The 14107-nt window shown below is 37.0% G+C and overlaps 3 protein-coding genes across 4 annotated transcripts; 1 reads left to right on the forward strand and 2 right to left on the reverse strand.

Annotated features, from left to right (window-relative positions):
- Positions 1-124: 124 nt before the first annotated feature.
- LOC102629297 (UDP-glucuronic acid decarboxylase 2-like) lies at positions 125-4806 on the forward strand. The gene is made up of 7 exons (XM_052436403.1): positions 125-959; positions 1111-1253; positions 1714-1793; positions 1900-1983; positions 2081-2155; positions 3179-3271; positions 4189-4806. The coding sequence occupies exons 1-7, from the start codon at positions 343-345 to the stop codon at positions 4423-4425; spliced, it is 1329 nt and encodes a 442-aa protein (XP_052292363.1). The 5' UTR covers positions 125-342; the 3' UTR covers positions 4426-4806.
- A 226-nt stretch (positions 4807-5032) lies between these two features.
- On the reverse strand, positions 5033-7394 carry LOC102629583 (uncharacterized). 2 transcript variants are annotated; one of them, XM_006479903.4, is made up of 6 exons: positions 7161-7394; positions 6937-6962; positions 6193-6217; positions 6000-6077; positions 5401-5475; positions 5033-5299 (listed from the first exon to the last, which is right to left on the reverse strand). In XM_006479903.4, exons 2-6 carry the CDS (start codon positions 6939-6941, stop codon positions 5183-5185), a joined length of 300 nt encoding a protein of 99 aa, XP_006479966.1. In that variant the 5' UTR covers positions 6942-6962; positions 7161-7394; the 3' UTR covers positions 5033-5182. The 2 variants fall into 2 exon arrangements, with proteins under 2 accessions (XP_006479966.1, XP_006479963.1); XM_006479900.4 differs by having other exon boundaries at positions 5401-5505; positions 7161-7329.
- Positions 7395-8553: 1159 nt separating this feature from the next.
- LOC102630451 (caffeoylshikimate esterase) lies at positions 8554-12836 on the reverse strand. Its single transcript, XM_006479904.4, has 9 exons — positions 12671-12836; positions 12216-12266; positions 11977-12067; positions 11847-11879; positions 9931-10077; positions 9687-9817; positions 9454-9591; positions 9237-9335; positions 8554-9115 (listed from the first exon to the last, which is right to left on the reverse strand). Exons 1-9 carry the CDS (start codon positions 12704-12706, stop codon positions 8738-8740), a joined length of 1104 nt encoding a protein of 367 aa, XP_006479967.1. The 5' UTR covers positions 12707-12836; the 3' UTR covers positions 8554-8737.
- Between the last annotated feature and the right edge of the window lie 1271 nt (positions 12837-14107).

Here is a 14107-nt window from a genome sequence, read left to right on the forward strand (position 1 = left end):
TACGTAATAATTTCCTACTATTTGGAAATTCGAATCCCACCAAATGACGACAATCATTTACTCGACAAAGTCGTACCACAATGGCCTTTCCGCAATTTTCCACCAAACGGAGCCCTCATCTTTTCCCCTCCCCTTTTTATAAACCAAAACCCCACAACTCCAAAACGAAAATCGCACCAATCCTGCACAGCATAAAACACAAGCCGGTGACTGAGCTCTCCCGGCCTGTTCAACTCAGCTGTAGCTCGTGAAAAATTCAACTTCTCTTTTATATTTCTTCTCTCTTTGATCAGCTGATCTCGACATTGGAGCGAGGTGGGGTGTGATTAGAAATTCCCGAGGATGGGGTCTGAGCTCATATACAGAGGCCACGACAGTCAACTGGCGACGGATTCTTATTCCCCTAAACCCATCAAGCCATGGTTCGCCGTGACCCAACCGATTCGCTACATGCTCCGCGAGCAGCGACTCGTGTTCGTCCTCGTCGGCATTGCTATCGCCACCCTGTTTTTTACCGTCATTCCGACGTCGTATCCCGCCTCGTACGGTGGGCCCCGCGGCCACGTAGCGATCTCGGATTCGCTGTCGTATTACCCCGTCGAGACGTACCAAAGAGCCTACAACCCTCGCGTCGGGTTCGGGGCGGTGAATTCGGGCGGGAAGATTCCCCTGGGGCTGAAACGGAAGGGGCTTAGAATAGTCGTCACGGGTGGGGCGGGGTTCGTCGGGTCTCACCTCGTGGACCGTCTGATCGCGAGGGGCGACAGCGTGATCGTTGTAGATAATTTCTTCACGGGAAGGAAAGAAAACGTGATGCACCACTTTGGTAACCCGAATTTCGAGCTCATCAGACACGACGTCGTCGAGCCTCTCTTGCTTGAAGTCGACCAGATCTACCATCTCGCTTGTCCCGCATCTCCAGTTCATTACAAATTCAACCCCGTCAAGACTATTATATCCTTTTTTTTTTCTTTCGAAAGGACAAAAATATTGTTGTTTTCAGAAAAAAAGTTTATTTTCAGCTCATATCTTTTGTTTTGTTTTTATTTTAAAAAAAAACTTGGTTGTTTTTTTTTTTTTTTTTTTCCTTAATGAGAAATTTTACAAGACGAATGTGGTGGGAACATTGAACATGCTTGGATTGGCGAAGAGAGTGGGAGCGAGGTTCTTATTAACGAGTACCAGTGAAGTATACGGTGACCCTCTTCAGCATCCACAGAAGGAGACTTACTGGGGCAACGTCAATCCTATCGGTACATATTTCTTCTCATTCTCTCTCATTTTTTTGTTTTCATTAGTCAATTTCGGCCATCACGCAAAGCATGTCGTTTCTTTATTTTACTGTATCGAAACGGCGCCCTTTAGCAGCCCGGGCAAAGCGGAGGCTGTTTATCATGACTTCAGATCTGATGATGGCCGCGTCTAGCGGTGCGCTAATCAAACGGTTCCAATTTCACCACGTATTTGTTATCGCAACTTCAACAAATCGGCGGATGTTTGTTTGAAGTTTGAACGGTGATAATGGTAACGTTGTTGTAGTGCGCGTGGTAGATTGTAAAAATGACAAACGTTGAGGGAGGGGTATTTTAGTAAACGGGATGGTTTGTGAAATATGAATGTTAGTGCGGCGCCTAGATCTGACGGGTACTGTATTCTCGGTTTTAAAATAAATCTGACAACGGGTTTGGGTTCCAATGTTGGAATGCATGACAGGTGTCCGAAGTTGTTACGATGAGGGAAAGCGAACTGCTGAAACGTTGACCATGGACTACCACAGAGGAGCTGGCGTGGAGGTTTGTTAAAGTTACCCATTGATTAATTTCAATTAACTGTTAGTTATAAAATTTTTCAGAGATGACAAATTGGACATTATTTATTCTTGTTTTAATTCTTTTTCAGGTTAGGATTGCTAGAATTTTCAACACTTATGGACCCCGTATGTGTATCGATGATGGTCGCGTTGTCAGTAATTTTGTTGCTCAGGTATTCTTTTGCGGTATTTTGTATTATATAATTACAAATGGTGGTGGCCCTAGTGGGTGTATTATTTAGTTAAAGATAATTTGTTGCAATGATGCAGGCTTTAAGGAAGGAGCCTTTGACTGTATATGGAGATGGGAAGCAGACTAGGAGTTTCCAATTTGTTTCTGATTTGGTAAGACTAACAGAAACCATTTGAGTATTTACAATATTATTATTATGTATTTTTACTATCTGATCAGTATTTTCGAAGTGCTAGTATGGTCACTGCTTATTCATTTTTTTGGGTAACTTTAAGATTCTTTGATGCTTCTACACTTGGATTAGCTTTCTAATAAAATAGATGGGTTGGGCATCTCTTGAGCAAGAGATTTGTCTTGTTTTAGGGAAGTTTGTTCTATAGATGTATTTGAATTCTAGCTCACTATGCATTGCACATGTTATTGTTAGAAAATACAAATTGGGATTACTTTTTCCATGCGGGCAGCATGTGTTTGGGGAAATTGGTTTTTTACTTCCTGGATTAGAATTTGCAGCATGGTGAACAGTTTGTGCAGTGCCAAAATGAGGCAGTTGATGTTATATGACCATAAATTTTTCTTTGGCAAGTTCTAACTAAAGAGGCAAAAACCATGTGACTAGGAGCCAATGAAGTCCTAAGTGGGCCAGGCGTATTAATAGTCCCCCTAGATATGTATAGCAGTATACCACGGTCTCTTTTGCATCATCAATTTACACTTAGTGGGACAAGAAAAGAAAAGAAAAGACCCTATCATTAAGTAGACAGTATCAATGACAAGATTCTCCGGTCCCTCTGACCTCTCTCCATTGAACTGATCATTTCTAAGTATTTTATATTAGGTTGAAAGTAAATTCATATCCTACTGGATTGGCAAGCTGATTTTATTAGAAGGTTAATAACTTAATATATAATTCTTCTTTATAGGGGTTACGTGGTACTAGGTAGGTTGTTGCCAATCCCGAGTAAGATTTCTCAGAATACTACTTTCTTTCAAGAATATCATAATAATAACAATTCCTCTTAAGTAATAATAGTAACAAAAGTCTCAGTAATATTTCAGGGGTATATTTACCATGGTTGTGGAACTGTCCTCTCCAGATGGTTATAGATTCAGTATGGTTGCTGCTTTTCAGTTTTTTTTTTAAAGATGATTTGTTGCAATGTGTGTCAAAATAGGTGGAGGGTCTGATGCGCCTCATGGAGGGAGAACATGTGGGTCCTTTTAATCTTGGAAATCCGGGTGAATTTACCATGCTTGAACTTGCTCAGGTATGTCTCATTTCATTGAAGAATATTCATAATTTTGATGGTTTCATTCTTTCACTTTGTGGCATTGTTGCTTCTTTAGTTATTCATTTCATTGTCTGTTGCCCACAACTGTTGCGATTTCAGAAGATCTCTGGTCACGAGTACAGTGAAACGGATACTATATAAGATAAACTTTGTTTAGACATATACAAATATGTCTAGTATGGCAACAGTGTCTTTATACGGCTTTTCTAATTTCATATATTTATTTTTTGGGTTCAATAGAAATAATCTGGTTTTACATCATTATGTATTTGTAGATCAATATGTTTATGATTATAGAAATTGCCTCAGTAACCAGATCACTCATTTAATGTCAGATCTAAATATATCAAGACAAATTCAATGACCTGCCAAGCCATAAAATCCAATGTGAAACATAAGAATGTATTTTTTTTTTATTCCATGAGACTATTACTCAGACTATAACTCATATTAGATGAGACTATAATTGATATTTATAAATCAGACTATTACTAGGACTAGTTTACATCAATTTTTTATGAAGCACTGTCCAGATTTTTAACCCTTACTAATATTCAAGAGATGTTTACTGCACTCACACTTACTAAGGTGAAGACTGCCTGTACTCAATTATTTATTATAATTAAGGAAGGAATAACCTCTGGGTTTGTGGGGGTTCGAATTGTTGCCCTCACGTTTGGAGGGCAGCAGCCCTGACCATACAGCCAAAGGCCGAGTGGCAAAAGAATGTATTTTAATACCACAGATCTTGTTTTATCTGTTGTTTTTTTCCAGTTTGATTTTAGCAAGAGATAGTAATACCAGCAGGTTCTGTAAATTAATGTCTTGTACCTGGCATTTTTGCTTCCATAATAAATCTGAGTCTTCTCCTCCTCCTCGTTGTTTTGCTGCAGGTGGTCCAGGAAACAATTGACCCAAATGCAAAAATAGAGTTCAGGCCCAACACTGAAGATGATCCACACAAGAGGAAGCCTGATATCTCAAGGGCTAAAGAGCTTCTTGGTTGGGAACCAAAGGTATCATTGAGGAAGGGTCTCCCCAAGATGGTCAAAGATTTCCGGCAGCGTATCTTTGGTGACCACAAGGAAGGTGGTGCAGGTGCCACCCCCGACACCACGTCATCGGCGTAACTTGGCCCGTGTACTTCTTAGAGTGATCAAAGGAACGGGAAATGTTTGGTTGAAAACAATTCCCCCTTTTTCCTCCTCGAGAACAACATATGGTAGCCACATTCAACAGCAGCAGCGGTAGCAGCAGATGAGCCCTTTGTTATCTATATCTGGCTTAGATTTCAAGGTGCCCTGATATAAATTCGTTTTCCTATTTTCTTGTAATTTTCTATGTTATCCTGATCCTGAGTTTGATAGACAGCAAGCATTACCGTTACAATTTATCCAGTTCTTATCTTCCGATTGTAGTAGAGGAGTTTGTTACTGAAAATAGGCAGTAGACCACATTTCTTTGTTCCTTTCGTTCTGTTTTTTGATAATGTACTTATTTTTGTTGTTTCATTTCGACCATAAAGACTCAAATCTTAATAATCGCCCACTACATGATACTAGTTGGCCGACAAACCACACACTGCTCGTCTTCTTGAGCTGGTGACAAACACCATTCAAACATTTGACTGTAAACGGAAATCCACAGAGAGCATCACCTATCTGAAGTCTGAACCATCATATATCCCTTGGTCAGGTAATATAATCACCTGACTACAAAAATCAACGGGCTAGTGGAGACAAATAAAAGTCACTGACTTTATAATAAACTTTCAGACCAAACATGTTAATCCCTAAAAATGTAAATGGATCTGTCACGCAACATAGTCCACAAATATCAAGACAACCGTTCTAACATCATCGAGAATGATTTCTAAAGACCGCTATATCACTTGGGATTTCTAAGGACAATGATTACAGAGTCCCCTCGAAGGAACATCTTGCTGATGAATCTGTCTTTGTTGACCGGAAGAGCTTTCTTCTTTCCTTTCCCAGTCTTGGGCAACTGAACCAAAAGTAAATACAGACATCAGGCATTGTAGCATCAGAATCAGGAAAAGAATAATAAATAAATAAATAAATAAAGATCGGTGGAAAATAACAAACCTCAGTCCACATCTCCCTGACATTTTCAAGGACCATGTTGCAGTGTCGATCAAATGCCCTCACACGGCCAAGAAGCTTCTTGTTGTTCCGGCAGTTGATTAGCACCTGAGTGAACAAGTGATTAAATGGCAACAAAAATATTGTAACAAAGCCATATCCATATGATAATTTACAAGCAGATCTCACAAGCCAATACCTGGAGAACTATAAACTCCAAGGCCCAAAAGCAGAAAAGCATAAGGGTTGTTTGGGAGTTTCGAAAACTGAACCGAATTTGGATAACAAGCATTATGCTACCTACTTCTGGTTAAAACCAACAGAACATTAATTTGGAAAAGCAGGCAGTGAAGCCTAATAAACAAAACAATTCTGTTACAGAGATCACCTTAAAATGTCAAACTTCACTTTAATCAGACCATTCCAGCAAACTGGTTTAGAGTTTCTCAAACAGCCCCTAGCTAAATAGTCACCTTATCAAACTACCAGCATCCTCAGCTTGCATTTGATTACATAAATAATTTAGAAACTTCCTACAAAAACTACGCAAGGCACTTGATAATCTTTTGCTCTTATTAAATGTAAATATAGTTGCATAATACCTGAGTGTTATTTTTAACACTCATCATCAGAACAGAAAGTGGCCCAGTGTTGAATTCCTCTTCCTCAGTCTTTCCACCCTGCCACAAACAGTATAAATAAGAGGTATATAAGCTAAGTTCAGCATAAAAGTAGGATAACGGCAATCCAGAGACAAAGCTGATAAAAATCTTAATAAACAGTAAGAAATGTTACAGTGGTATCCTCATCCATTGCTCTACTGCAAAAGAATCAAAAAGGAAGAGAAATAATGTTAGTTGGCACATTGTCAATATACAATGATGCAAAACAAGCCGACAAAGCAATTAAATCAGTGAAGCATACAAATACACTAAACTATCTAAGAGGACAAAACCAAAAAAAAAATGAGGGACAGGACAGTGAGGGCATAGCAGTGCTGCATGCAAGATGTACTTCTGCTGTCAAACAAAAAATTCTAACAAAAAGGAATATATTGAGTGCTCATGCAAAGGTAAATCAGTTAAAGAATTAGAAACCTATTATCATGTCTTGCGATATATTGAAGATTTGAGCTCCTTTTCTACTTAACTGAAATTCCAAAGCTCCAACTCTAATACACACACACACACACACGCACACACACACACAAACTTCAATTTCTGATAGAACCAACTGTTACTTTGTCCCCTGATTCCCACAAATAGACTAATGAACAGATTTTGTAAAATCCCCAACATGAGCATAATTTGAACCAAAAACGAGTCAATCCACACATATAAATACCCCAGTTATTCAATAACCATACATTCAAAAAACTTTCCTCGCAAAGATAGACTAAAAGAAATTCAAAAAGTCAAGGATTAGAAGTCAAAAACACTGGCGAACAAGCAGCACACATAACAAACCCTAACTTGTTAAATTATAAAAGGAACAAAATAACCGACAAGAAAATAGAAACACGAAAATGGAGTCGAGTACCTCATCTTCACTCGAGTCTCCCAAACCTGCAAAATAAATAAGTAATAAGCAAAGATAAAAAATGAAAATAAAAATAAAAAACGAATAAGCGGGCAATTATCTTAAAAAAGATAAAATGAGTAATAAATCCGCAAAAAAAGAAGAAGAAGAAGAAGAAGAAGAAGAGGAAAACAGTATAAAAACGAAACAGAACGATAAAGAACTAGGGATCTAAGAGAACTCACGACGACAGGGTATAGACTTTAGAGAGAGCGAGAGGGTGAAGGGGATCTTGGGCAGAGAAGTGAGAGTTGAAGAGTGAGAGAGAGAGCGAAAAACGAATGTTGATAATTTAGAACAGTTGGGCTATTGCAGACGATTGATTCAGTCTGCAATTACGCTTTGGAACCAGCTGCCGAAACCACAAAGGCCCAGGCTCCTATTTAGACCGGGCTTTGATCTTTCACTTACACAAGCCCTTTCTTCTTTTTGTTTTTTTCAATATTAATAAAAAACATTGAGGGTTGCTTTAATATAAAAGACAAATTAGTAGAAAGTGAAAATAAATAAATAAATAAACATTTCTCTATTGTAAATTTATATATTTGTTTTGTGGAAGTATTGCAAACAAATAATGGAAGAAATAAAAAAATATATATATAATACAGGCTTAGTGAGAGTGAGAGAAGACAATCAGAAGGAATAAATTTTCAGAAAAAGCCATAACCCCCTACATTATGAAATTTGATATTTTTCAAAATGCTCACACTTGCTCGCTTCCACCTTCACTTATATATACGATTATGTTAATGAAATTTATTGTCACAATAGTACAAAGTGAGTAGCATAGTGGAATCTAAATTTGAATGTTGGATTATGTGCAGTAGTGGATAAGGTAATGTGGGACGTATATAATTCACAACATTCTCTATATTTAAAATTTTCTAAGATATGACACCAAAAGTTTCATGCAGTGGTTTTTAAACAATTTATTTTAATTGACTACTTGAGTTTGACAGTAGAAGGTAAGGTCTAAAAAACTGATTTGGTCTTTTCCTACATTACATATCTTTTAAATAATTATATTAATTAGTTTTCATACACTCAGAGACAGATGTAATATGTGATCAGTGGGGGCTATAGCCCTGCTGACTAAAAAAAATTCTAAGAATAAAAGAAAAAATATGTAAGATTTCTAATTAGCTCCCCATTAAATCTATTAAAATTGACCTATAAATTTATAAATTCACAAAATTTAAACTTTGACTTTTAGAATTATAAAAGCATATACTATAATTAAAAATAATGATAGATCATCACCACAAATATTTTTTTTATTCTTGAAAATACGTCAAGAACAATTATAAATGTATTAACAGATATTCTATACATTCAAAGTTTTTATTTTAAAATTTTATTAATATATAATCTAACCCCGGTAAATTATTTTTCTAAATCCGCCGCTACATAAACCATGCTTTTCTTTAAAAAAAAACATAAAATGTAGACAAAGATTACAACTCTAGGCAATGTTTGCAGTTGTTATTTGTTAACAAGAAGTTTTGCAGGTTGAAATGGTATTGCTTTATTTTTTCCACCAAGAAAAGAGAGAGAGAGAGAGAGAGAGAGGGAGAAAAGTACGTTTACACGCTTCATTTTCTATTAACTTTCCTCATAATTAATTCACAATGGTGGTTGTTGGGAATTTTCACATGAAATTTGGGATTCATTGGATAACATTTTCATTTTGCATATAGGAAGGAAAGAGCCTGAAAAACACTAAAGAGAGATTTCCGCAGCAATGGCTGATGCCATAATCAGGCTACATGGCAGAGTGGTGGAACATGCGACGGCCTTTCAACCCACACAAATAGCTCCGCTGTTGTTGGCGCTGATGTTGCCTGCCGCTGGGTGACTCAATGTCAGCAAGTTTTTCAATGCTATTTTTAAATGAAGGATGAATTGGTGTCACTGCAATTGCATTGGCATCACTCATGCGCTCATCAAGCCAAGCTATGATATCACCAAACACGATATCTATGTTCTCATCAGGTTCCCCCGACGTCAAAGCGTGCCACATTCCTGGGTACAATTTGATAGTCTTGTCTCTGCTGCTGGCTCTTTCATACAATGCCTTGCTCACTTCTGGGTCTGTCACTGTGTCTGCTTCCCCATGCAACACAAAGAATGGAATCATAACCTGTAAAACATACGCCATTAATTAGTGAGACCCGTCATCGATACATATATATTACTAGAATGCTCTTGTTGTTGTATCTCAAGTTTTTGCGCATTAATTCATCATTCACATAGATAATAACCTTGCTTAAACTGTCTTCAAGGCTCATGCTGGTTCTGAGCATTTCCAATGCTGTTTTCAACCTTGGTTTGTCTTGGTATATCAATTTGTTGTTCCTAATCTGCAACAATGTAAAGTGGCCATATATTATTATTAAATCAGTAATTCAATTACTTGAGTCAGATAATAGCTACCATACAAAATAGAGATATAAAAAAAAAAAAAAAAAAACTCATCACCTCTTCACGTTTAATGGAGTCCTTAAAAGCAGAGTCAATGACATCTTTAGTGGGCACTATCTTCCATTTAGGTATGATCTCTTCCACTCTAGTTAATATATTCACAAGTACTGGATGTGGCTTCACTTTCTCTGATATCTAACATTTCGTAACACCAATCAGATCAAATCAACAAATGCAATATTAACTCATCTCTTTATATATAACAATATCTAATTAATATTGATTTGTACCTTACACATTGGTGCAACAAGGACAGCACCATTCCAAAAAGAAGGGTCCTTTTTGTGAAGCAGAAGGGTAACTGCTCCTCCCATTGACTCCCCATACAAGAATCTGGCCTTATCCGTGTACTCTTCCTGTGCTGGAAAATCATTGTGATAAAAAGAAATATACATATTTAGTGATGGATTTGACTGTATGTCTCGAGCGAAACACAAGATGATTGCGGCACTGGCATGATTACATATTACATACCACAGACGGACTTGAAAAAATCATCACAGTCATTAACGATGTTCTCGAACTTCTTGATGTAACAACGAGCACCTCTGGATCGACCATGTCCTTCATAATCAATACCAAACACAGCATATCCAGCACTGGCTAGCCTGGTTCCACATTCTAATCATTCAAATCATGATGTCATTAAATCCAGCCTTCAGCTTATATATTTTAATTAATTCACACCATTTATTTAAAAACTCCCCATTATCTTTCTCATACTAAATCTCAAAATGGGTCAATAACTCTCTGCTTCCAAAAACAATACCTATATGGCCAAAAAAAAAAACACGGTGCCTGTATTTCCAAAATTTAACACAAATATAATATTACATATGTATTTCAACCTTTTGTTCGCTAGCTAATTCAACTTACATCCATATATTTATTCCCTTTAAGGCAAGTTTAGGCAGGTAACCAAATTTACAATAACACATATAACATTACCTTTTGAAAATCCAACAACAACATTATAAAGCAAAAATGTCAATGAATGTGTGGAAGGCATGAAATATATTAAAATAAATGCAGCTTTAAATTATTAGGGACCCTTTCTTGTGTGGAATAAATCTAACCTCTAATTAATAAATTTAATCGTCCTTTAATATGTAGGTTAGATGTATTTTGGTGGAGCTACGAGTAAAATTGGAAGTTGGAAAGCAACCCAACCAATGAAAATTGATGATGTTTGCCAACCAAACCAACTTAGCTGACCAACATATTCAATTTTCAATTTCAATTTTCAGGTCAGCATGATCCACAAGTATCCTTAAGGAAACTTGTTGCCCAGTAGCAATATGAGGTGTCACAGAGAGTACGAAAATTATTTTGCGGTGCACTTAATAAAGCAAACATCGTTTTCAAAAGAAAATGAAATTTGCACATGGTTTCTAATTAAATAATTAGCCAAACTTATGTTTAGTTATAACTATCTAGTATTTTATATGATTGTATTGTTTACCTACACAAGGCAACTGATGGGTGCCATTACCAAACCATGCCCAAAAAAATTAAAAATAAAAATAAAAATAAAAATAAAGAGGAAGCTCTTATAGAGGAAAAAGCTCGCGGGAACGGGAGGGATCAAGAAGACGATGATTAAAAACAGTGATAACTGATAATATTAATCAATTTGATCACAAATCAGTAGTGCGCAGAGGAAAGGAATCCGCCAGTCTTGTGACGTCAATATAGGAAGGATGAGACGACACGTGTCAAAGAGGGTATGGGCATACTTTGCAAATGGGTTATTTATGTATAAATTTTCAATCATTTTTGTCTTCATTATTTTCAATAATTGCGTATAGCCGTATAGGACATAAAGTGTGTTAGGATAAACTCGTTCAAGCCATGGCAACTATTGTCAGTGTTTATCCAGGTCACGGCAGCCATTAGGATGACTAATTCAGAAGGAATAGGAAGGAAAAAGAGAAGGGGAAAAAAGAAAAAAGAAAAAAAGAAGGGCCGCAGCAATGTTTTTTCAATAATTTTTTGCAACAGAGAAATTTGTTTTGTTATTTGTTTTTGGATGATGACCAAATTCTGACGATGGAGGTTTCAGGAGTTGTCTAAGTGTAAAAATTTGGTCAGAATAACTCATTTTGTAGGTAGGCGAACGTACAATGCGAATTGGGCAAAGAAATTCGAGCGAACAGAATAATTATGCAGGTTAAAGTACTTTGCATTTGTATCTGTAAATAATGTAACATCATGCAAAGTTTGTAAATGGAAATTGAGATATATAGAACTGAATTTGGAGGAGATTTTTTAATTTTAAGGAGGGAGAAGGCAACAGCAAAACAAACAAATAAATAGGTAAATAAAAGTAAAAAAATTGAAGTGAAGGAGAAAAGGGTAGTTGAATAAGCAAACGCAATAGAATTTATTACCTCTCATGAAACCACTGCATTCCATGCCATAACCTGCATCGCCATTAATGAATTAAATAATCACAACCAACCCCCGTAAAAGAGTACAAAGAGAGAAAGAGAGAGAGAGAGAGATATCGCCTACTCCTACCGTGGCAAAGAAAAACAACAGCCTTTGGAGTAGAGAAAGGCAACCATCTGCAAGTAAAAAGCTGCACCCCTCTTGCATTCCTTACATATTCCTATTTGTAACAACAAATTATGTAAAAGAAACCATCCATAAATGGATTAATACTTAGACATAAATAAATAAACAAGAAAATGAAAATGAAATGGGTTGAAGATGAAAAAAGAGAGAAAAAGAAAAGGATTAATATAATACATGTATACCTCTTGATACTCAACGACCGTCTTGTTATTGGGATGAATCTCAACTTCCATCTTCATGCAAAAATATACAGATAGATATATATGTCATCCACCACCAATCACAATATCTGCTGCTATCTCGCTCAAATTAAGAAGATGATGTGATCTTAAACCGTTTATATATATATATGTGTGTGCTGCAAGGTCAAAGGCAGAAATATTTGTTGCTCAGATAAAAAGCAGACAACTTTTTTAATTTCTTAGGAGAACGAGAGGATGACTGAAAAAAGAAAAAAAAAACACGAGACTCAAGAGCAAGCTAGCGAAAAGGAATGGCTCAAACTTTCGCACATGAAGAGAGAGAGAGTTATACTCTTATTATATAACACAGAATGGAGATGGAAGCCAAGGATTGTTTCTTTACACGTATTCATTTGTTTATTTAATTGTTTTGGACACGTCGGAAAGTTCCGTACCTGATGACGTGGCGTCGTCAAAATTGAGAGCCCCATACCCCGTAACGTATGTGTAGCGGGAGCCGGAGAACTTCGAGATTATGAGTTAAAGAATGCTGCCTCCAGTGACCCAGTCTCCACTCCGACCAAATGTATCAATCATCCCATTCCCCATCCCAATCTTCTTATCTCACGGATTTCCATACATGTTCCTGACCGACTTTTTACATCATTATCTTCTTGTAGAGTACGAAGAAATCCTTGCGTTTTTTTTTTTTTTTTTTCGCGTGGGAATGGGATCTTATCGTTTTGTTTAAATATTAATGTTAAGGGGATTTGATTGGGTGCTGACTGGGGGATTCGTACCCCAGTCAAGGACGAGAATTTGCTCTGGCCCCTTCATTTCGGGGAGTGTGCCACTGCCACAATTGGAAGGAACAGCTCATTCTGCAGACTCTGACCACCACTTTCCAACGCTGACACAAATCCGGATATAAAAATTTCGCTTTCACTGGGATTTTGAACAGCATCATAAATACACTCCCCACAATCGGACACATCTTAAGCCTGTAAACCACTTCCAATGTGATAGCAACTGAACCAATTCTTATTATATCAAGGACCTTGCTACGTTACAGATTCTGTATGTAACGCAGCAAATGAGGAGCAGCCACGCGTTGCAGGAGAGAGGAAAAGTTGTTGGAACTTAGCTGATACAAGACTAATTTCCATTGAGCTGTTACATACAGAGTCTGTAACGTAGTTTTGTCCCAGAGTTTAATTGAAAGCAATTTAAACAACACTTTCACAAACCAACCAACCCTCATAAATCGTATCAACTGTCTGCTAGAACATGTACTAGTGATAATAAGGCGAGGGTTACCTTACAGGTTACAGCTGCTATAAGATGCAGTCTTCTCAGTACTCGACGTGGATCTAAGTGAGACCCACGGTCAAATTTGTGAGAATTACACCTTACAACAGCTGTAAGGTAGAAAGTTATTGATAATAATAATAGTAATCCTCAATAAATTCTATCATTATCATATCAATAAGAAAAGTCAATAGGAAATTTGTATATATGCAGGCGGAGCGCCCGAATCTGACTTTTGAAGCAATTGGCAATTCTATTTACTTAAAAGAATTTCATCTTAAAGAATTATTCTATTTGGAACACCAGAGCCCCTCCACTTCCCATGGCAAACAGTACTGAAGGTTCCGGAACTCAATTCTCGCAGGCCTTGAAAGTTAATATTCTTTATAATCTGCCAAAGTGATGAAGTGATGGTGATGGTGAGGATGGATTTGGTGGTCACGAAGATCTATGGGTGGTGGTAAACTGGCAATGATATGTTGGTGATGGTCAGGGGTGGAGCACAACTGAAAATTCTAGAGGAGCCAATTTTTTTCTTTTGAGATATTGATTAGTTTTTATTGGTGTTCTCATTATTGTTGTGC

The sequence above is a fragment of the Citrus sinensis genome, chromosome 3 (genome assembly GCF_022201045.2).
Source record: "Citrus sinensis cultivar Valencia sweet orange chromosome 3, DVS_A1.0, whole genome shotgun sequence".
In the NCBI taxonomy this organism is placed as follows: domain Eukaryota; kingdom Viridiplantae; phylum Streptophyta; class Magnoliopsida; order Sapindales; family Rutaceae; genus Citrus; species Citrus sinensis.

Excerpts from the sequence above, each read along its gene's own strand:
- LOC102629297 (XM_052436403.1), top strand. The coding sequence starts at position 343 with ATGGGGTCTGAGCTCATATACAGAGGCCACGACAGTCAACTGGCGACG. Across the intron at positions 1,254-1,713 it reads GGGCAACGTCAATCCTATCG|GTGTCCGAAGTTGTTACGAT; the intron begins GTACATATTTCT and ends AATGCATGACAG. Across the intron at positions 1,984-2,080 it reads TCAGTAATTTTGTTGCTCAG|GCTTTAAGGAAGGAGCCTTT; the intron begins GTATTCTTTTGC and ends GCAATGATGCAG.
- LOC102629583 (XM_006479900.4), bottom strand. Across the intron at positions 5,506-5,999 it reads GTGTTAAAAATAACACTCAG|GTGCTAATCAACTGCCGGAA; the intron begins GTATTATGCAAC and ends TTGTTCACTCAG. Across the intron at positions 5,300-5,400 it reads TCAGGGAGATGTGGACTGAG|TTGCCCAAGACTGGGAAAGG; the intron begins GTTTGTTATTTT and ends CTTTTGGTTCAG.
- LOC102630451 (XM_006479904.4), bottom strand. The coding sequence starts at position 12,706 with ATGGGGCTCTCAATTTTGACGACGCCACGTCATCAG. Across the intron at positions 11,880-11,976 it reads TGTTGTTTTTCTTTGCCACG|GTTATGGCATGGAATGCAGT; the intron begins GTAGGAGTAGGC and ends ATGGCGATGCAG. Across the intron at positions 9,116-9,236 it reads TTGAAGACAGTTTAAGCAAG|GTTATGATTCCATTCTTTGT; the intron begins GTTATTATCTAT and ends TATGTTTTACAG.